The sequence below is a fragment of the Oenanthe melanoleuca genome, chromosome 2, assembly GCF_029582105.1.
Source record: "Oenanthe melanoleuca isolate GR-GAL-2019-014 chromosome 2, OMel1.0, whole genome shotgun sequence".
In the NCBI taxonomy this organism is placed as follows: domain Eukaryota; kingdom Metazoa; phylum Chordata; class Aves; order Passeriformes; family Muscicapidae; genus Oenanthe; species Oenanthe melanoleuca.
Genome location: NC_079335.1, coordinates 95307573 through 95330488, shown reverse-complemented (window position 1 = coordinate 95330488; position 22916 = coordinate 95307573). Strand labels below are relative to the sequence as shown.

The following is a 22916-nucleotide window of genomic DNA, read 5'->3' as shown; positions in this document are numbered from 1 at the left end:
GTCAGATTACTTGAAGTTGGACACATTTGCTTTTAGGGTAGAAGGTAGTAGACAGATGTCCAGAAATATTTCTGGGTTCCTTCTTATACCAAATAGATAATACACCAATTTGTAGGGTTCAGAACTTCTACCCCTCATCTTTAAAGTACAAGTGATATTTTGGAGCCTGTAGTCATTAGGCAATAGTAGGATTTATGAAGACTGACTATTTTGTGACTGTGAAATGAGAATACAAGAAGGAAGAGGAGGAGCAGGGAAATTTACATCACAGGTATAACCCAATTCTTATTGTACTTAAAGTTTTGAGCAGGGTTAGCCATTTAGTAGGTAAAGATTAAGAGTTTTTCTTCATCTTCATGTTCTCAAAAAACAAGCAAAAGAACCTATTCACTGGTTTTACCAAGTACTACAGGAACTTTGATGTGGTCTGGGGTGGAAGTCAAAGGAATCTCCTGATGTGTTGTGACATGATGGTGTTACTTCCTTAAATTCATCAACAGATGTTAGCAATTTGTTACAGCTTTCTGTTTAATATTTTCTACTTTTATTAACCCTCCTGCATGTGTTGTCATGTGTTGCTCCCATGTGATATTTTTACTTGCAGTGGGTTTTTTTGCTAGATATTTTTATTCATTTGCCATATTCCCTTGTATTGCAAATGAGCAGTGTTCATTTGCATATGTCAATCCTCGATTAGTAAATAAAATTCCTTTTTCCTTCTATGTATTATAAGAATATCTGTGCTTTTATGATATGGAAAGAAGTTATGAAAATACATGGTAATTGTCTGCATTGTCAAATCGATTTACTCAGTGGTCAGTCTTTTCTGAATGTCTCTGAGCTGGTGTGGGTGTGCTGCTGGGATGGGAGCTGTGGTCTGCCTTTTCCAAGAACCACCTATAGTATATTTGGTGAGCTATTCATGCTGGATTCTGGTGTCCTGTGAACAGCTGTTTCATGTCAGACTATTAAAAACTCCGTGTAGGAAAGCTATGCCATGAGGGTTGCCTGGCTGGAAGTGACCTTCCAACTGAGGACATGGTAATTTTGAAGAGGAAGAAGATGGGGTTCCTGGCATGCAGACTGAAAATGTTGAAATTGGACTTCTAGTCTGGGCTAAGAGAACTTGATAAAGTGTTTGAGGGAAGTTAGGGTATCAGCAAAGGTCCATCTGAGTATTACAAGGGGATGGAGCAGAGGAAATGTGTAAGGATGGGGGCTTGGGGGAGACTTGTGAGTCTTCAAGACTCTGCAGTTTAAAAGTGGAGGCTAAGTGTTAGAGTGGGAGCCAGCCCCTTTATGTGTTTTGTATAATTGGAATACAGGCAGATTTGACTGGTACTTTGAAGGAGACCTTCAGTGCTTTAACCTTCAGAATATTGTGATGAGGCAGAGTCACTGTTTTCCTTTTCCATTTGTGTCCCAAAACTGAATAACCCTGTCAGCAGACCTAGTCTTGCGGAGCTGTAGTAGAGGGTTGCTCTGCCTGCATCTTGCCTTGCTGTCCAAATCAGCAAGGTTGAAGAATTTCCTCATAGTCCTACCTGAGCAAGGGTGTCTAAACTGAAGCATTATTTCCAGGGTGAAGAAACTATGGTTTGTCAAGCTTAATTACTGCCATTAGATACAGGGGGAAGTATGGTAAGTCTCAGTGTTTTAGCATACAGCTATTAGAAAATGTTTTGGTGTGAGGTATGGTGCACGTGGATATTTATGGGGAGATACTGAGAATACAGAGGCTTCTGTCTGATTATCTGGATTACCAGATTGTCTGAGCCAATTTAGCCTAAATATGATGTGGGTAGAGAAAACTAGAGGTGACACATAAGTGAACCTGCATGTCTGAGGGACTTGGTATTAGGTATTTTCCTTGTAGATTTTGAGGAATGGGATTCAGCACGTGTAAAATCAGGTTCATTTGCAAATCAATATCTCTTTACCATGAAGGAATGAAGATAGCTGGGTTCTAGCAAAGGTCTGAGAGCTGAACTGGGAAGGATAATAATCCTAATTTCTTTATTGGACCAAAGGAGGCATTCTGACCCATTTGGTACAGTTCCCAGGTATAAAAATGCTGTGAAGGTTTAAATAAAAAGCTTTATCTGTATGTTTTGTTGGGTAGTACTTGTCTTGTTGTGGAAATCTTGTGGCAGTTAACCTTAAGTTTGTAGGGTGCTTGTTGGGCTCCCTTGTTCAAAGTAAGGTTTGCACAGCCATCCTGGGTGCAAATCCTGCTCTTCCAAGCAATTCTGGTGATAAAAAGGGTTTGCAGACAGCTGGGGGGTTAGATGTGGTGTAAAACCCCACTGATAATGTGCCTTTCATAGCAGGCTGGCTAGAATTCATCTATTCTGCTTCTCAACTGTGCACCAGCCACCCAGCTAAGTACTCTTTACTCCCAGGTCAAATAGGGAGTTTATGGATGAGAGATTATTTCCAGCCAGCCTCACAGGCCCTCAAAACTAAAGCTGAGACAATCGGTCAATGCCCTGATTAAGACATTATTTCCATTAAAAAATTAACAGTTGGAGATGGATCAAGTCATGATGTCAAAACCAGGAAAGTTAGTAGATGATGTTAGCAACTGAGTTCTGCTGGGTATTTTGCTGCACTTTGTGCTTCTGCACATATATAAGAGAAATAAGTAACTGTCCCTGGAGATCTCATGTTAGGGCTTGAGGTCTTTTTATGTTGGTTTCTTTTTCTTTTTCTGTTTATCACTGAATTCCTGTAAGAAGTGAAGCTGCCCCCAGCAGAGCACTAAGGACGCATTTATTCATTTTTGCATAACTTAAAAATGTTGTATGAACTGTTATTTTAATTAAAAAATAATTTGAGTTGGTTTCTTTTGTTCTACTGGAGATTCTCATGTAGTGTGTAAACTAGTAATTCTAGAGCTCTAACTAGTTAACCCTGGCCTTGCCAGGAGAAAATGGGGTAATCAAACATTTCTCTTATAATCTGTGAAATCAATGTAAACTTGAAAGGAAGCATGTTCAAATAGAAAATTAACTGTAGGGTTTTTGTTTATTTTGTCTTTTTTTTTCAGACATAGCCTTGTAAAACAGCCTATGACGCTAGGGCCTGGTTGGAGTAGGGTGTAAGTGGGTCTTTTTTGAAAATGCTTCTGTGATGGACCTCAGCAAATTCTTTACAGGATCAAAACTTGCAGGCATAAAACAAGGCTGGAATGGACACTTAGAGTAACTGCAATTCTGGCTGGGACTGGACAGAAGATGTGCAGCAAAGGGGAAGGACACTTGCCTTATAATGTATGCAACATTTATTTCCATAAAGGCTTTGAAAAACTTTGAGGGCAAATTGTTTGGGAAGGATGACACTTTGCTGTCAGCGCCTGTAACATAATTAGAGTATCTGTAATCAATAGAGCATGTAGTTCATGTGACAGGCTGTCCTGTGGGCAGATCCTCTGCTGCAGGAGCAAATGTGGGCTAATGGAATAACTCTGGGAACTGCCCACAGGTTCCTTCTGGAAATTTTCTTCACAAGGACTTATTTCAGATTTTTTCTCTTTTTTCCTACTCATGGTTCCAGCACAGTAGTTCCTGTAGGCAAAGCTAGGAAAGATGGGGAGGAATACCTGAAGAAGGTTGTGAACCTGGGTTTGGAAAGGCTGGTGAGCATCCCTTGCAGTGGCACTGGCCTGTTCAGAGCTTGTTGCGCATTTGCAGCTCTCGTTAATTTTGTAAATCCATTCCAGAAGAGTTGGTATTGAGTAGGTGCTGGGTGAATAAAAAGGAATTTGTTTTCAGTTCAGGGGCGCTCAGCAATGACAACTGGGAGAGTTCTCAGTAGGAAGGGGTTTGTATTAGTCTTTGTATTAGGGGCTAATTAGTGTATTTCATTCAGCTGGAAATGTGCTTTCAATGGAAATGTTTATGGATACCTGTTCTTTACAGCATATTTTAGTGGTATGACTAGTAGCTTTAGCTTTGAAAGGCAAGTAGAAAATCAAATGGAGTACGAATTTCAAGTTAGCATTCCTGTAGTTGAAAAATGGTCATTATTTTATAACATCACCAAGGTACCTTCCTCTTGACAGCTCTGTGGGTCTCCTTCCCTTTCAGAATTTAAGGCTGCCATGTGTGGAGTGCTTTATACATTTTGTGCAGTATATATTTATTTTTCTCTTGAAACATTTGTCAAGAATCTCAAAATTCAGTATTGTTGTTTCAGATCATTTTAGGCAATAAATATTGAAGTAGTATTAAGTGGTGATACAAAAAGCAGTGTTACAAAAATTATTTTCAAATTTTTAGAATCCTCTAGGAGGATTTAATTAAAAGTGTCATACACTTAGCAAAAATCCATGTAATTTCAGCAATTGATTTTTTTATTATTTTCATAAAAAAGGAAAGCTGTGAGTTCTCTTTTATGGGGTAAATGTCACTCTGTTTATATCTTAGCTTTGCTGCAAGTCAGGACTTGTTCTATTCCTCTAGGTTGTCATAGAAACGCAGCTAACTGACATGTCAACTCAGCCTGCTCATGGTTTAATTTGTGGGTTTTCAAGATTATTAAAATTTAACAAAAATTATTGATTTGCTTTTATTAACACTGGCTTGTGTTTACTTTAGAAGTTCAAACTGCATAAAAGCTTTTCCTGATAGAAAAATACCTATACAATTATTAAATCCTGATACTCTAAATAAGATATCATCAAATGCATTTAATATATCAGAGTCTGAAGCAGTAGAGAAATCTCGAATTTTTGCAAATCGCCTTTTTATTTTGTTTTGTTTATAGTAAAGTGCCCCAACCTTATTTCAGTTCACCTTTTAGCTTGACTTTTATTTAACATAGAAGATACCTCTCAGGAAAGCGTGAAATAGGTACATCATCATGCCTAATATTTGGGAGTTTTCATTTTATTTACTTACTTTGAAGCCTGGCAGAATGCTTCGGTGCACTGACTTTTGAAAGTATATATTTTTTGTATATGCATGTGCAGAAAAAATTACTTAGTTTTCACTCATAAATAAGACAGGCAAAACTTATTTGCAGTAACTTTATCTAATGGTCCATGGATGAATGATTTTATGCAAACTACTCAAGAGACTAGAATTAACTTTTCATGTTGGTTGCACATTGGATGTCCAGGCCCCAGCAACATGTGGGATCTTATAAAAACTAGATGACTGGAGTTCAATTTTTACCTTTATGAATTTATTCAATGATTGCCCATGCATTTCAAGTGTAATCTTTCTAAGCAATGTATAAAGTGCAGTAATGTATTAATTGTTATAAAATGGACACATACTTCCTTACGCCCTCCTTCCATCACATGTGTGCTTTTTACTTTGACTTTACCTCCTCCCTCTACCTTGTAGCCATTTATTAACGATCTGTAGGCATGAGGAACTTGACTGATTTATATACAGACCTGTAATTTGACATTGTCATTCTGTCTAGTAACAACTTTGTTCAGTGTTAGATTTACTGAATAAAATTGTTTCTTGGTGGACATTTTGACACCTCACTTCATACTCCTACGTCATGCGCTGCTGACATCCCTGTATTAATCTCTTTTATATTCTGTTATAAAACTCTCACGTAACATTTTAAAACAGACTCTCTTTGCAGCATATTTCTGTAGGCATGGGGCTAAATACTGGGTGTTTCCATAGATATGAATGGCTTTTTTGTGTTTTGTATGAGGTTATGTACATGTTAACCATATATGATAGTAGCATACATAGTAAATGGCCGTACTATTGAACTTTAGTACTGCAAAGACAATTTAAACAAAATACATTTTGTTAACATGTCTCCCTTCCAAATTTATTTTTTGCATCATTGAGTACAAGAAAGTGTTGCACAAATACAGTTCTGCTGTAGGCTGACACTGAGCATTTTTAGGCATTGGAAGGCAGTGGCTGGTGGAAAATCAAGGCATTCCTTTAACTAAAGTACAGCACTGGTATATTCTGGTTGCTTAAGAATGAAAGATATGTTTTATGTGGGAAACATACTCAGTGTTGATATATCTGTTACAGTCAATAGCAAGTGTAGGAGAACATTATTGCAGGTGTACTGTTTCCCAGTGAGGACCATGGCATATGTAAGGGTTTGTGTATGTCTGTGCATGTATAAGATTAACTGAGACTTACTGAAGCCTGTGGAATCTCTCTGGCATTGTACTTCTCTAGACTGTCTGTTACAGATAGATGCCTATGACCAAAGAGCTATTTTGCAACTGGGATTTTCTTTTCCTGAGAGATAAATGTGTTGGGTCTTCTTTGAGTGATAAATTTGCTGCTTGTTTTTGTTTTGTTTTTTTTAGCTTGGTTTCCTTTCTTTTTACTCTTTGCCCCATGATCTTTCCTTGCATTTAAGTAGTGGTTGGGTGATAATACCTAACACACTTGAAAAGAAAGAGGAAAGCTTCAGTATTTACCAGAAAAAGATCCTAACCTACAGAAGATAAAGGTGATTTATAGGAGTATACTGTGTCCAGATCCTTTTCCCAGAAAGCATATTTATAAGTATTTTTTTTACCATAAGCCCATTGGTGGATTCTATACAATTGACTTATTCCTAGTGGATTCTTCTTATTTTTGTTCACAGCATTTTGCCTCTATCCTTCCTACAGAGGTGCAGCATCTTGTAAAGGTCGTGAAGTTTCTTGTAACATGCATGCTTCAGCTTTCAGTTCATTGTGGCTCCAGTGGCACACTTTATTTTATCATTATTTGTTATCATATCCATCCTTTTTGTATTTTACTTCTAAATTGCAAATTACTAACTTTATGTAACAAAGTACACATGCACATTTTTTCCTGCTTTTTAGATATCAAGTAAGTGCCTCTTACAGCTGAATTGACATGCTGCTATAGAGTCTTTGCACCTAAAACTTTGGAGTAAAAAGAAAAGCCAGTAACAAAAAAGCACAGCCCAAGCCCCTTCAGATGATTAAACTGTGAAAGTTTGGCTTTTGATTGTAATGGCTGTTGTGAAGAGATCGCAGTGATCCATCTTCGCCTGTTGCTGTGTGATAGTTTTGGGATATCTTTTAATTTGTTTTTTATCTAAAATAAAATTCTAAATATTTCTGTTGTTTTTTTTTTTTCTCTCTTGCTCCCTTTTTCTTACACTCCTAAAAATTTAGGAAGATGAGAGTGAAGAAGAACCTAAGCTCAAGTATGAACGGCTTTCTAATGGAGTGACTGAAATTCTCCAGAAGGATGCAGCCAGCTGCATGACAGTGCATGAAAAGGTATTATGTGGCTTTGTGGCTGAGATATCACTTCTGGTTGGTTTTATATATTTATCTGTGCTTGCAATGCATCAGTTTATTTCTGTGTAGAAGTGATGCCAAGTCTAGAGTTGCACTGCAAGGCAACAGCAACATAAACAAAATTCACCATTAACCTGTATTGAACAATTCACATTTTCTCAGTGATAAAACAAGTAGTTCACATGGTTCAATTAACAGCAGATCTCTCAGAATCAATTCTCTTCCTGTTTGTATCAAGCATTTTTTCAGCAAGAAACACATTTTCTCAATGAGGAAATGAGGAGATGCGGTGATTTGTTAGATGAGATGTTTACGTAAGCTACTAGAAAAATGTTCACTCAGTTTTAATTATGAACAGTATTATGGACTGCAATCAGAATACAGTCCTAACTTTTCTTTATTCAGAAAGGAAGTTTGTAAATACTGTGCTTACTTGTACAGCCTGTGTCAGTAAAGACCAACTTGATCATGCCAGGAGCTTAGCATATATTCAGCTGTGGAAGACATGTTAATACAGTGTAGAAGAAAGTAATTACTGCATTTTTTGTTTGCTTAGGTTTTTCTTTTGGAGGGGTGTCATACTAGCACTTTCCTGTCTCCCTTCTCTGATTCAGTATGTTAAAAACAAAGAGAGGAACTGCACGTTCTAGGGATTTTGATGTACTAAAGGATGATAGGGATAAAGTAATAGACAATGCAAAGTAAAGAAATTTTCAGAAGAATTAATATTTTGTTCTTAAAAGGAATGAACTTCATGTGCTTCTTTAGTGACTTAAACAATTGCTTTTGTATTTTATCAATTTTCTTCTCTTTTATAATTATTGAAAAACATTTTAGAATATTGAGGCATGCTGAAGTGCATCTGAGAGTGTGAGTTAATGATTTGTCAACTATTAGTATGTAAAACATAGTAGCTATTTTCTGAATGTATAATTTTTCATAGCCAGTAACATCTCCTTAACAGTTATTGTGGAGGGATCTATCTTTGTTATTCGGCTATATTTTTAGATTGACTTGTGCTGTGTTTCTTTTCCTCAGAGGACTGTTGCTATGGCTCAAGAGGCTCTTAAGATGAAGCTTGTATTTTAACTGTGTGAATGAAAACAATAAGTCTTTTATAAATGTTTTTGACAACTTAGAATTACACAGATATTTGGAAAACTGGCAAGCATTTCCTCTTTGTCTGTGGCCTGTTTCTGTTACCTTTTATTCCTGCATCTCAGGTAAATTTTGAAAGCCAAGAGTTTAACAGGGTTTTTCTATGAGGATGTGCATAGATACAGCTTTTTCTATAGTGTCACAAAGCGTGACAATACAGGAAAACTGTTGAAGTATCCCAGCACTTTCAGTTTTCCAGCAAACTAGATACACTGTTTATGAGAAGAATCAATATTGTTAGAAGCCAGGTACTGCAGTCTTTTAGGAATAGGTCTCTTGCAACAGAGAGCTTAAAAATGAAGCTGGGTTATAGGTTTTGCAAAGGTATTTCTGTTTCATTCTGGTTGGTTTTTTTGGGAATTTTTCCCTGAACGAACAGGAAAACCCCTGCTAAATGCTATCGTTAGAAAAATTATACAGTAATATGTAAAATGATTCTGACTAAACAGTTTACCTTTGCTGGGAATCCTGAGATCTGGCTTCTGCATTCAGACTAATTTCCCCCCAGAATTTTTTTTTCATTTTTGCTACTAAAGCATCATATTTTCAGCAGGCTTGCTGTCTGCACTGGATGACTAATCGTCATGGCACCTGGTGCATTCAAGCAGGCCTGTGCAGTGGAATAGTCATACCTAGTTATGTCTGCACACCTGATGTTTTATTAACCAGTATTGATTTTTTTACCCGGGGGACTTTTTTCTTCCTGAAAAAAGGCAACCTTGCAGGAGTGAAAGGCATTGCAGGGAATGAATTTCTAATGAACCCCTTCTTTCCCTTTCTTGACTCCTTTTAATGTAGCTTCATATTTTAAGTGCCTGAACTGAAATTTCATTTTAAGCAATTCCATTTTGATAAATCCTTTTAAACCTTGACTTTCTGTAAGGTTATTTTTTAAAGATTGTGCTGCCTGACTGACACGCTTAGCAGTGCCTGTAAATTTGAGCATTTCATTATAGGTTGCAATGAAGCATGCTCACATGCAGTGAAATACAGAGAATTGAGTAGCCTAGACTATTTCAGTAATGCTGAAAGTGGGAGGGTGGGGGAGGGGGCAAATAAAAGAAACCTCTGTCATAAATCAAGTAGTACTGAAATTCTATCTTTTCTGTTTAGGTGTAGTTCACATGGTTCAATTAACAGCAGATCTCTCAGAATCAATCCCCTTCTTGTTTGTATCAAAACAAGTTTGTGATAGTAAGGATTTATGTGGAGATTTCTTTATTTTGCTATGATTTTTTAGAATGAAACTCCTGAGATTTCCAAGGAATTGTATTTGTCTTGGGAGTATTCTATTTAGGAATGTTACTCTGTGAAGGAAAGCAAACTCAGGAGTTACCTGTGTGCTTAAATGCACTGTCAGAGACCTTCCATAATTCAACTGTATTTTACCAGTGGCTTACAGCTGATCTTTTGCTGTGTTTGAACAGTTTGTTTTTATTTTAGTAATGAAGGAGAATTAAAATAAAGCTCAAAGGAAACATTAGGATTGAAACAGCTGCAGAAAGGATCTAGGAACTATTTCAGATCTCTGTTGATTCTTGCTCCCATGCTGCATTTTTAATTTGCTGCCACAGTCCATCAGCTGGTGTGTACAGACTGCAGACACACCATTAGTTGTCAGTGGATGAGGGTCCTCATGACTCATTCTGACAGCTAACTTGCACTATCACAGTAATATGGGCTTGAAGCCCTGTTTTATTCTTTGGGTACAGTTAAAATAACCTTTCTCTATAGAAAGTGCTTTTTTTATATAGGGCTTTTTTCTTTTCCCCAGTATTGCTAATCCTGTTCATTTAGCATTGCTGTAGTATTTCTTGTGCTGTCTTTATGTCATCAATCTCTTTCTTTCACAGTTTTTGGCACTGGGAACACATTATGGCAAAGTTTATTTACTGGATGTCCAGGGGAACATCACACAGAAGTTCGATGTTGTAAGTATGACATTATTTAGAACCCATTTACAGGGATGTAAAACTGCTGCTGATGTACCAGTAAGTCAGTTAACACTCTTGTACACCTGTAATTACACTAATGCATTCCATAACATAGAAAGCAGTGTATGGTCCTTGCAAAAAGAAGTCATGCTGGATGGTTTTGTGCTGAGCACATCTCAGTTTATATATAATAAACTTCTTCATGAAACAGAAGAGGAAATACATATTTATGATTGCAAGTGACTATTAGAAATAGAAGCCCATTACTTCCATAAGACATGAACCTGTTCATTAGTTGACTATTGTCAGTTATTAGTTTGTGTGCTATCATCTTATCTAGTTGCCACAAGTAATTGAAAACTGATTGATTACCCTGCTCTGTTTATCAATTACAAATATATAATGCTAATATTTTACGTAAATGTTTTGAAGTTTGAATTATTAAGGGTTTGTATTGATTAAAGAAAAAGAATAAGCCTTTTTCCTTATTGTGGTTTCTGGTATCAGAGGAATGCTAAATTTAAAGCTCTATTCTAGAGTATTAAATGTTCCTTTTTAGTGTGGATATTAGTTCATTAGTTTCAAATTCCCTGTCTTTCTTGGGGGGTGGAAGGAAGAGGGCTAGAGATTTTTTTTTTTTTCTCTTCAGATCATCAAGAATTCCAATAGCCAACCACTATTTTTTCCTAGCAGTGTATGCACTAGCCATAGAAACTATCACAAGATGTGGACATGTTTTCAAAGAGAATAATATGTTCTAAAGCTGACACAGCTGCATGGAAGGGGTCAAGAATTCGTGTATATTTTTGAAAAATCTAATTATGAATTGTGCAAGGCACAATTTTTTTAATGCACAGCTTTTGAAGGAATTTTTAGATTTAGTCAGATTGACAATGACTTTACTGGGGATTGATTAAAGTCAAGCTAATTATGTGCCTCCATTTCTTTTAATTTTTTATGTTCATCAGCCCTGCAGCTGAGAATGCTGGCTGCATTTCAAAAGAGGAGGAGCCTTCGGTGTCTCCCTTGCAGTTCTGATTACTTCACATGCATGCTTCTTGATAGGGGTTCTCTGGGTAGTAGGAGAAATTCTGTATTTGAGGCAGGTCAGATTAAATGTACCTGAATTATTCTCTTCCATTGCTGCAGTAGAAGACAGAGACTCAGTGAATTGAAGTGGAAGTTTTGTATTGAATCTGGCACTAACTGTCCTAAATTTGTATTAGTTCATAATTTGTATCAGTGTAAGGTGCTGGGAAAATTTTAGTTGTGGAGCAGTCTTCTGCTGTCCACCACCAATGCCTTGTCTCACACTGGTTCCAAGCAATGAAATCCTCCTTCTGTAAAGACTTAGGGGACTGCCTAGATGTAGAGCAAGGAACAAGGGGAGCTGTTACCTGCTAAAGTCTATGAAACAAAATCCCTGCATACTCTTTAACCCACCCTCCAAATCTGCTGTTACTTCCTTCGCTTTTCTTTACTAAAAAGTCCTACTGGTGCCTGCTGAGATGGTGGTTTCTTATAACATTACTGTTGGACCATATAGTTATTTTCTGCTCAAAGATGTTACTTTTCCAAAGTTAGGCTGCTTCAGGATGATTTTTCTGCTGTGTCTCCTTATAAAGATGGCAGTGATTTCTTTTAAAACTGTCATTAAGAGTACAAACTGCTTTTTGAGCTGGAGAATAGGAAAAATAAATGTTTCTTGGATTCTATTCTTAATGTTTATATCTCTTTTTATAATGTACATGTCTCTGCTGCAATAGATTATATCATGGATTAGGTGGAAATGGTGCTTCTTTTTTCCTTTTTTTCTTCTCTTTTTTCTAGTTTGAAGAAGAATGATTTTTCTCTAGCACCACTTGTCTTTAAAAGAAAAGTTTTTCAAGGAACTAATTGTTTTAGAACAGAACAGGCTGCCTATGTGAGAAGAAAGCAGCTCTATGATGTAAATGGCTGCTTAAGCTGAGGAGTTTTCTGAATTAATAATAACAGCTGCTGAACCCACAGACAGTTTATTCTGAACTGGCTGCTGTACATCAAAATATTTTCATTCTAACCTGAACTTCTCAAGATGTTGGATTTCAAACTAGAGGCATCACTACCAAAACATTCAGTGGGGCCTTCCTTCAGTTCTGTCCTTCTAGTGCCTCTTTATTGTTTCTCCTGTGGAATTTGTATTAAAGTATTGTCATGTTGTAAACCCCAAATAAAACCTAACCCTTTCTTAAAAAGAAAGGGAATTAACTCCTGAAGTCACACAGGGACAAAACATTTCTTGTAAATGTGCTGGTGAAGACTGTTTTCACTTGTGAGTTTTTTTCTGGTTCTTTTTCTCTGATCCAAAAAGAGCAAATTCCTTCCCAGAACCTTTTCCATTGGTGGAATGGCATATATGGTTCTATCTTGAAGTTGTTAATAAGGGGAGTGTCTGTTGGTACTGATTGTTGGAAATTGGTATTGTATAGAATTTTTCCGAGTAAAATAGCAGTATTACCACTGCAATAATTTAATTGTTTGCAATAAACAGTGCACCTAGGGAGTGTCTTTTATGTATTTTTCTTTTTGAAAGGATCTTATCATCAGATGTTTTCTGTCATGTGACATTGCAAAAATTAATAGTAAGGATAGCAGTGGGATGCCCTTTGTGCAAGAGAAATCAGTTACATAATTCAAGGAACTGTACATAGTTTGAGTCTATTTTTCAGGGCATTGTTTTGATTTGGGGGCTTTTTAAAGAAAAATTGGGAATTAAAAAATAATTGCTTTTCTATACATCAGTTAAATGTGTAATTAGCAAAAACAAAGCATACATGGGAAACTTAAAAACTACTAGATCTGAAACACTGTTAGTAAAATAAACCAGAATGAAACAAGAGGGTTTTTTTTAAAACATTTTTAAAAAACTCATTTTAGTGACAAGTGCATATTAAATATACTTAGAAAATACCATTACTACTCTTATAGATTTCTCTTGATTTCTATTTTTCTTTCCTAATGTGTATAAGGAAAGAGGAAGGCATGTTCAGAAATATAAATGGGCTTGGAAATTGAAGAAATAAGAATTTTGCTTTTATAATAAATCCTTTATTTTCCATGATGATTTGCCTTTGCATTTGAGCCAAATTGTAAAAAAATAAATATATATTGATATCAAAAGGTTTGCATCAAAATGAGTGAGAAAATTCACTAGTGTGTTGTATTATCTCCAGAATGGCCAAGATTTGAAGCACTCCTTTTGAAAACTGAATGCATTTATCATTTTAATTTGAGCTAAAAATGGCTATAAGAAACACTAAAATATAAAGCTTGGCATCCCTAGAAGTTCTGCCATTGTAACACACATTTTTTTATTGTTTAAAAAACCTTTTAGGACTACACTTCTTAATGTCCATGGGAAACCAATGTGGTTATCCTGGATTACAAATACTGTAGTGTCTACTCTACTTTGACCCATAAATATTGAGAGAGGCTTCTGTGAAGCTCATGTAAAAAACTAAAAATTATTTGCAGAATTAAGTTTTGTTCTCATGGAGCTCTTCAGGTGTCTGATGCTGAATCCTGTCCCAAGTGGACAACTAGTCTTTTCAGGCTTGCAACTCCTTTTGTCAACAGCAGTGGAAATGTGTGCTTTGAAACTGTTGAGAGATATTTGTGGTTTGGGGGTAATTGAGACAGAAATTAGCAGATTTTGGCCTTTTGTGTTGCTTGGTATCTCAGCAGTCTTGCTTGTGCTCTTGTCTCTCTCTCCTCTTTGCCTAGCATTTCTGTAGTTCTTGCTGGGGTGGCTTGTCTTTGACAATGTCAGCTGCCTAAGATTAACTGGTACGCATCCTCAATAATGTATGTTTGACAAACTGGTGTTCTCTTGTATTAGGGTTCAGTGCATTGAGTGAGATGAAATGTGTCAAATGCACTGAAAATTATTACTAAAAGGCAACAAGAAGAGGGAAGAAAAGCCTGCTAATTCCACTGACAAAGGATGATGCAGGACTGATTCACAGCACGTTAATTCCAAATGTCTCTCCATCTTTCTTGCCTTCTTAGACTGTCTACAATTTATTAATATAATTATTGCCTGAGCTGACATCCTGTGGATTAAGGATTTGTAGATATGAAGAAAGCTGTACAAACATGTTTAGTTACGTCACAAATCAAAAAGCTTTCAAAGGGCAAGAAAACCTGTCCCCATTCTCGTGTTCTAATAAACATCAAGTTTAAAGCAGAAATGGTAAGAAATTTTGGATGGTGCCAGTGATAGTCTGTTAGAAGGGAAGGACTGCCTATTTTATAAGTAACAGGGATTTAAATGTTTAATGCATTGAAGGTGTTTCAATGGTGATGCATAAGTCTAGAAAATGATGTGAATAGTATTTTGAAGCTTCTCCTAGTAGAAAGAAATTTAAGTCCTTTTAGCATGCAACATTTGTGAGCTATTCAAGACTGCTGGAGTTTCAGAAAGAAACCTCCTCACAGCATATCTTTTTAAAATTTCTTTCCTTGCATTGTATTTTCTTTCATGATTGTCTCACATTGTGTAGCAGTAATTATTAAGTTATTGGTCTTTTATTGGAGTGATAGTAATCCAAAATCACTGAATCATCTCTGCTACCTTGAAAACTTGAAAGAGAGTTCCTTCTCTGGTGGTATTATTGCCTTTGGGAATATTGAAGTTACAGCACTCACCAACCTTTGGAGCAAGATCTTGCTTGAAGGTCAGTCTGTGGCCTGTTGGTTTTGCTGATAACTTAGCAGGTTGTGAAGAAAACATCAGAGGTTTCAGTTGACTTGATACATCTTGGCAAGAGTTTAATTGTTAACAAGAAAAAAAAATTCTAACAAAGAAACAGCAGTTCTTAAGCACTAAGTGCTGCTGCTAGTAGTGATGCAAAACCTGCTGACTGCTGTGGGAGATTATGCAACATCTTTCGATGGGGAAGGTAACTTCGCTTTTCATTGTACTATGAAGAAGTGCTTTGGATGGAACTTTGCATGAGAGTTTGAGATTAAGATGATATAAATGTCACTTTGACAGGCTACTTAAAATTACCTCTTTCTTACATTTAACTACATCATTTTAGTTGTTAGTATCAGACTATGTAAAAAAACTTAGTCAGGAAGTGAAGCAAAGCAACAGAATTTAAAGGTGTGGGTAGTTCTCTGTTAGTATTTGCATGGTGCCACTTTGCCTGTTAAATTTGAAGCTGAAATCCTGTTTTGTTTACAACCAAGTGGGCTATTTTGAATGACAGTTCAAAAAATCAAAATAAAAATTAAGATTTGGTAGAAGCAAGTGTCTATGCAAGGGACAGGTTTCCTTTTCCACACTGGGACCTCCCATCCAAATTGGTATTGCATTTTTATGTCTTAAATGCTTTATGCCAACCCCTAGCTTTTTCAAATGGAACGAACAACGAATAAAAATGTCTATTTGGAATTTTTGTCTTAAGTCTTGAGAGTTTACACCCAATTTTATATCAGGTCTGCTTCTGTCTATCTGTCTTTTCATTTTAACTGCAGAGGATTCGGAAATCCAAAGGTTTTTGCAGTATAACTCAGATGGCTTTTGAGTCTGGCCTTTTGGTATAAAGGCTTGGAAAGTATGCTTTACGTGTTTATTCTGGTACTGTTTCCAATGGGAACTGTGGAGCTATTGAAGATTCAGAACTATCTTTGGCAGGAATCATGGTATACTTTTAGTATCTTGTCTAGACTGGCAGAAATTGTGGTGACATTACCATTATTCCATAGATCTAGAAAAGCTTCTTGTCTGGCAAAACTGAAACAAGAAGAAAACAACCTCTTATACATGTTTTGAACATTGTCTTTGTACCATTGTACCTGACTTTCCTTTGAAAGGAGTATTGCTTAAATTTTTAGTTAACCAAAAAGATCAAAGGGCTATGGAAGGCATTTGTTATTGATAGAAATGTTGCTTGGAATATGGATGAAATGTAGGAATTACAAACAATTTTAGAATCACTTATGATAAATTTTTAGAGCTCAAAAACTGAGGCAAGTGTGACTGTTTCATTCAATTATTCTTTCAAGCTTGTAGTTTCAATAACTGTGGCTTAGTGCAGAGTAATGTAAAAAGTTTAGCTGGAGGTATGAGTTCAGCTACAGAAAGTCTTGTATGGTCCAGTCATTTATTCCTTGAATGTTGTTAGCTTGTAAAAGTCAGATGTGTGCTTGTACTGCAGCAAACAGTAACATGTATGCTGTAGATCTAATTAATTTTAATTAAAGTGTAAAGTCTAGGTACTTTATCAGCTAATTCTGGAATAGCAATTGTTTCTGCCTTCTCTTTTGAACTCCTGACTAGCCACTATGTTGCCCATGGACTTCTTTAGAGAAGGATTACAGCCCCATCTTTAGACCAAATGGTCCTTCTACAACTTCATTACCCTTTACAGGCATATTGTTTTCCTCTTTTTTTTTTTTTCTTTTTTTAACATAGCAGCATTGGAAGAAGTCTCCTTTTTTGTTCTCCAGTATCAATCACTTTTCTTCAGAGTGGGTATCCTGTTATTTGTCAGTTGCATTTCATGACCACCTCTAAATATATTACATTTAAGGTACCTTAGCAGCCTTCTTTAACATCACTGATTTCAGTAGAAATCTGTTATGTCACCTTTTAATGAGGAAAAGGACTGTGATTGCTATTCTACTATTCTATCACAAGCATCTAGACATAGAAAATAGTTCACTTTCTCTTGACTTGGTAGGGTTCTGTCATATTCTGAATGTTTTTTGTTTTTTTTTTTAATTGAAGCATTGAGTATTCTAGGGGGAAGATATTTCAAAAGGGGAGAATGCTAACCATGAAGGTCATTAAGGACATTACTACTGTAGTATTTAATACAGCATTGTTGATCAATGAAAGGGCAAAGTAACCAATTTGTTTTCTTTTTTCACTAGACCTTGTTGCCTCTTGGTTCTATGGGGGATCAGATAGAGGACCTTACTATAATAGTGCTAAAGTAATTTACATGTGTCACTTTCAAACAGTTTTGAACAAAATTATTTGTGTATTATTAAGATACATCAAAATCATTAAAACTTTTTTTTTTTCCCTATTAACTCTTTCACTGTCCAAGTCTAGTAACATTTGTTATTTGAATGTGGGTCACAACTCATGACTATTTAGAAAGTGGACCACTGTGCCAAGTTGTTCTGGAATTTTGTTGGCACCAATGAAGCAGCTAGTTTCAGGCAGCACTGATTAAGTACTTTCATAGAAGACTGGTAACTCAGATGTGCATTTTCTAAAACCTAAAAACACTTAAAAGCATAGGGAGGATTTGGAGAAGTTTGATTGTAAGAAGCTAGTGTATTGCTGATTCCTAGGGCTGTTTTCCTTTCAAATGGGGTATTATACCTGGATGGCATTTTTGTCCATAGGGAACGCAGGCACTTATGTGCATATATGGAATAATAGTAGTTTGCCTTTCAGAATTATTAAGAGTTCAAGCATTAATAAAATATTATTTACATTAGAAAATGTTTTCCTAGTTAGAAAGACTGAGTTCTGGAGGACAATGTTTTCTTATACAAGTTGACATTAATGACAGAGCTACATCCCTTTGTTTCCATTAACAACAAAAATACAGCACTACTAAAAATAGGTAATGACATAACAGGGGCATAATATGGCAAGCAAAACATGAAGGCAAAACCAAGTACTTTCTCCTATGGGGAAGATATTATTGATAATGAATTTAAAAATTCTAATAAAGATTCCTTTCTGAAGGATGAGACTTATTTGTTTTAAAAGGCATGCCAGTGTGTATAGCACTTTATAGCACTCATGATGGAATATTAAACATCTACAGTACAGATTTGACCAGTGTCTGCTATTAATACCCTCAGAGAGGCTGTTGATAAAAGTATCTGCTGTCAAGCTGGCCACCTCCACTGTGGTGCTGCTGAAGAAGTTAGTTTTACTGAGTGTCCTCTGACACAGAGAAATAAAGTATAAAAAATGTCAGAAATTGGTATTTTGGTGTTGGAAGGTTCACCACTGTAGTCCTAAACTGGCTGCTAATTGAAGTCTAGTTATTGGAGGTCTTGGCAGTTTTACGGAGCTTTGAAATGTGAGCAGTGTAAAGATGGAGTGAATGAATCTGTTTGCTTTTTTGATCTACTTTAAATAAGGTTTATGATATGCAATCAAATGTACACTTCACTGGTATTGAAATAGAGCCTCTTTGTATGTAAATGCATTGAGGAACTTGCACAGGATCAATTCATCTTCATATTTAGCTTTCCCTATCGTACTGTCACAATGAGGATATGGCATACAATATACTGCTTACAGAAAGTTAGAGTGCAGTTCATAATACACAGTTTCTACTTGTGTGAGTACTCTCTATCTCCCTCCATCTTTCTGGTTTGCATATGTTTTTAGGATCCTGACAAGAATCAGACACCCAATATTGACTGAGTATCTCTGGTGGACTTGTGAGACTTTGCCAGATGTTTATAATTGCAAATAAAGAAAGTTCCAGATTTGGTGTCCAAAGAGAATACAATGCTTTCAGTAATCAGAAAATGTGGTTATTATTGCATATATCTCTGATTTATGCCGGTCTGTATCCGTGTTGATGACTGAAAGTTTACATGGAAAATGACACTGTAGGTGTAGGTGTTGGCTGAGCTTGAACATTGATGTAGTGTAATATTTAACTATGCTGGGAATATGACTACTTAGGTTGTTTTCAGACAGGAAAGGGAATTCATTCCCACATAATATTTCTGCATCTTTCTGATTCCATCAGTGGAGATCTTTTGACTGATTTCAGTAGCCACTGGATTTGGATCATTGTCTATAGCAGAGTGGTTGACAAGCTAAAATAATTGGAAAAAGTACTTACTGTAGTTTTTCATTGCAGGAGCTTATAGGAAAAAGAGAACTATGAGGAAAATAATGGCTTTTTGTGGAATGTGTGGAGAACCAGGGTTTCTAGACTTCCTGGGATGATGTCCTCTATCTTGTGTTAGGTCAGAGAGTGGGATGAGCATCATGGCTGTTCAGAAAACCTTCCTGGAAATGATGTTGGCACAACAGTACATGAGCACTGAGCAGAATAGTCAACAGCTCCTTTGCTTCTTCAAAAGTTGTTTGGTGGAAGCACCAATAAAATAATCTCCAGAAAGAAAACCTCTCCTGACAAGAACTTTCACTTTATGACCTGCTTGGCGTTTTTCATTAGTCACATTTCTGAAATGTGGCTTATCAAGAAATGGAGTAAAATCTCATACTTTCTGCTTCAAGGATTCAATTCTACAAAATTCTGTTAAATACATTAGTGACAGTGGCAGTGGTATTCTGTTAGAAACAAGCAGTGAAAGTGCCCCTTAAGTTACATCCTCAGAGTTTTAGATATGTTTTGGTGATTGTTCTTCAAAGCCCATTTTAATAATTCAGTAGCCTCTCCTGAAAGTTTGTATTTAAAGATGAATTCTCACAAGTTCATTGTGTTTGGCAAACTATCCTGAAAAGAAAGCTATTACAGAAATTGATGAGGTGAACCTACACATTGCCTGGAATAGTCCTTCTCCCCAGGGGGTTTTGGGTTTTCCAAGGAAGGTGTATCTATCACCAGCAGACTTTGCTCAGCCCTCCCCCTGTACTTCAGCATTCCCCATGGATATGTGATGAGGAATATTGCTTCATATTATCAGATGGCTTTAATACACAGATAGCAACAAAGAAGTAGAGGAAGGCTTAGGACATACATTGTTGAAGAGCCCTACAGTTATACAGAGGATGGCAAAAGGGGCCTGGGGGGAGAAGGAAATGGGAGTAGTTTGCTTACTTTGGCACAGGGTTCCCAGAAGGGTATCTCCTTACACAGCAACATTTTAACAGAAAAGAGATTTTTTCTTCGGATCTCTCAGGAATTAGCTAACAGTTCAATTCTGCTAGGAAGCAGTCTAGGCTTTCAGTATAGATTTGGTTTTGGTAATAGTTCCATCATTCCTAAACAAGCATTCTGATTATCTAGTAACTACTAGAGATTTAGAGAGATCCCTTGTTAATATTTTTTCCCTTGTTTTTTTTTTTTTTTTTCTTAGTCCCTGCAATTGACAAACAAGGTTAAGGGATTCACTGATGTGGAAAATACTGAAATCACTGTAGGCTTTTTGTTCTTCCTCACTGTCTTAGATTATATATGAGAGACTTCTTGTCCTCATATTGCCTTAGTTTTAGACAAGCTTTTGAGATCTTTGTTTGTTGTAGGTAAGGTCTGACTTCCTGCAGACAAAATAAAAGTTAATGTTGTTATTGTTCTGTGTCCCAGACCTTGTCACTCTCCCAAGCTTTCTCCCCCTCCCTTTTCTTCTAACCAACATAATCTCCCATTTTTCATTTGGAGAATGACAGATTCAAGAGTGTTATAGGAAATGCAATGGAGCAAGAATTCTCACTTACCAGAATTTTGCTGTTAGTATTGTTGAACTAAACCTCTTTGATGTGGATATTAGTAAATTTTCATCAAATGAAACTTTAGGTGTTGTGAATATAGAGTATGCTACTTTCTTCCAGGCAGTGGTAAACATCTTTTTTCCTTCAGCTGCCTTTTCTATTTTTACCTTTGTGTTATTGTGCTTTGTTTCTCAGCTATGTGTAAATACATAGGTATGTGTGTACGTCTGTCTTTTTATATGTATTTGGGTTTTGTGTTGCTTTTGCCTGTCCTGTATCAATAAAATTCTACAAAGATGTGAAATACGTGCAAGTCAATGTGACACTGAAGCATTTGGGGCAAGAAAAGTGCATGGATTCAGTTTCTTTTAAAAGTTCCTCAGTGCAAGAGAACTGGGTATGAGTGTTTTGAAGTTGAAACAGATGGGGCACAACATGTAATACACTTGTGCTTAGCTGTTGCTGAGGATTTGGGGTGCTTTCCAAAGTAAGTTCCTCATCCTACGTAGAGCAAGGCTTGTATTTTGTGAGGATCTTTGCTTAGTTATGACAATAACTAAGGTGGTTTCTGTTTGCCCATCAGTATTTTACCTCCACCATGGTAGAAATAATATAAACATAATAATGGTAGTCCATACTTCAGTAGGCTAACATATAAAACCATGGGTTGGTTGATCATATTGCTGTACATTGGACCTTTACATGGCTGTTTATGTGAATGGCAGGCAGATGAAACATGAATAAATGAAAGGCACTTTTAGGAGACAGAATTTTTCTTACAATGCGACTGTGTACATACAATTTGCCGTAGAATGGAGAACAGCTATATAATCATTATGCAGATTCAGATTGATACTCACGTAGCAGAAAAGACCCTTAGGTGTTTTTCTTCTTTTGGTATATAGATGTGTGTGTGTGTGTGCACCGTGTCACGTTCCCCTGAGGGAAACCGTGAGTTCTTTTAGGAATGGATGGTCAGGAAGTACATTAAGCCAAACAAGGCAAATGGTGTATCTGAGGACTGTTTTTTGGAAACTTAAAAAGGGGTTGCCCAAACGAAAGAGGCTTAGAAAAGACAGGAAAGAAGGAAGGAAAATGGAAAAGGAGAGGGGAGAGAGGGAGAGGAGACAGAGAGGAAAAGAGGAGAGCGTTGCCCCCTGTGAGCTGGGAGGTGCGGTCAGTGTCCCGGCTCCGGGCGGTGCTCGCTGCCTGCCCTGCCCTGCCCTGCCCTGCCCTGTCCCGTCCCGCCCTGTCCCGGCTCCGGGCGGTGCTCGCTGCCTGCCCTGCCCTGCCCTGCCCTGCCCTGGCTCCGGGAGGTGCTCGCTGCCTGCCCTGCCCTGCCCTGCCCTGCCCTGCCCTGTCCTGCCCTGCCCTGCCCTGCCCTGCCCTGCCCTGCCCTGTCCCGCCCTGTCCCGGCTCCGGGCGGAGCTCGCTGCCTGCCCTGCCCTGCCCTGCCCTGCCCTGGCTCCGGGAGGTGCTCGCTGCCTGCCCTGCCCTGCCCTGCCCTGCCCTGTCCTGCCCTGCCCTGCCCTGCCCTGCCCTGCCCTGTCCCGTCCCGCCCTGTCCCGGCTCCGGGCGGTGCTCGCTGCCTGCCCTGCCCTGCCCTGTCCCGGCTCCGGGCGGTGCTCGCTGCCCGCCCTGCCCGCGCTGCTCCGAACGAGCCCGCGGGGATCTCGGAGAGAGCCGGGGCAGCTGCCCGAGGGCTCGGAGCGGAGCTCCAGGACCCTGGACAGGGGCACGGCGAGGATCCAGGGCCGGGCTGGACGCAGGAGCTCGGCAGGGACGTGGGGCAAAGGGACACGGAGAGGCAGGAGAGGCGGGAGGGAGAGCCAGAGCCAGCGAGGGCAGGAGAGCCAAAAGCAGCCCGGGGCCAGGGCAAAGGAGGGAGGGAGCGAGCCCCGCAGCAGGCTGAAGCCAAAGCTAAAAAGCTAGTCTGAAAAGCTCCCGGCCAGAAGACAAGTCCCCAGAAAGACAAAAAGCGTAAAACCCAAAAGCCTCTCAAAGCAAAAAGCACAATCTCGAAAGCCTCCCCTGCTCATGGTGCAGTTACTTGTTGTGCCCCCTGGCTGCTCCCAGAGTCTGCCTGCTGGCAGGAGACCATTGGCCCAGTCCAATGTTCCATGGCAGTCCAATG

The 22916-nt window shown here is 38.0% G+C and overlaps 1 protein-coding gene across 1 annotated transcript in view; it reads left to right on the top strand.

Moving 5' to 3' along the window:
* Positions 1-22916, top strand: part of VPS41 (VPS41 subunit of HOPS complex) — a 106563-nt gene that overhangs the window by 12281 nt on the left and 71366 nt on the right. The window contains exons 3-4 of the mRNA XM_056483806.1: positions 7130-7237; positions 10270-10347. Of these exons, the coding sequence (XP_056339781.1) occupies positions 7130-7237; positions 10270-10347 (186 nt within the window). The remainder of the gene's footprint in view (positions 1-7129; positions 7238-10269; positions 10348-22916) is intronic.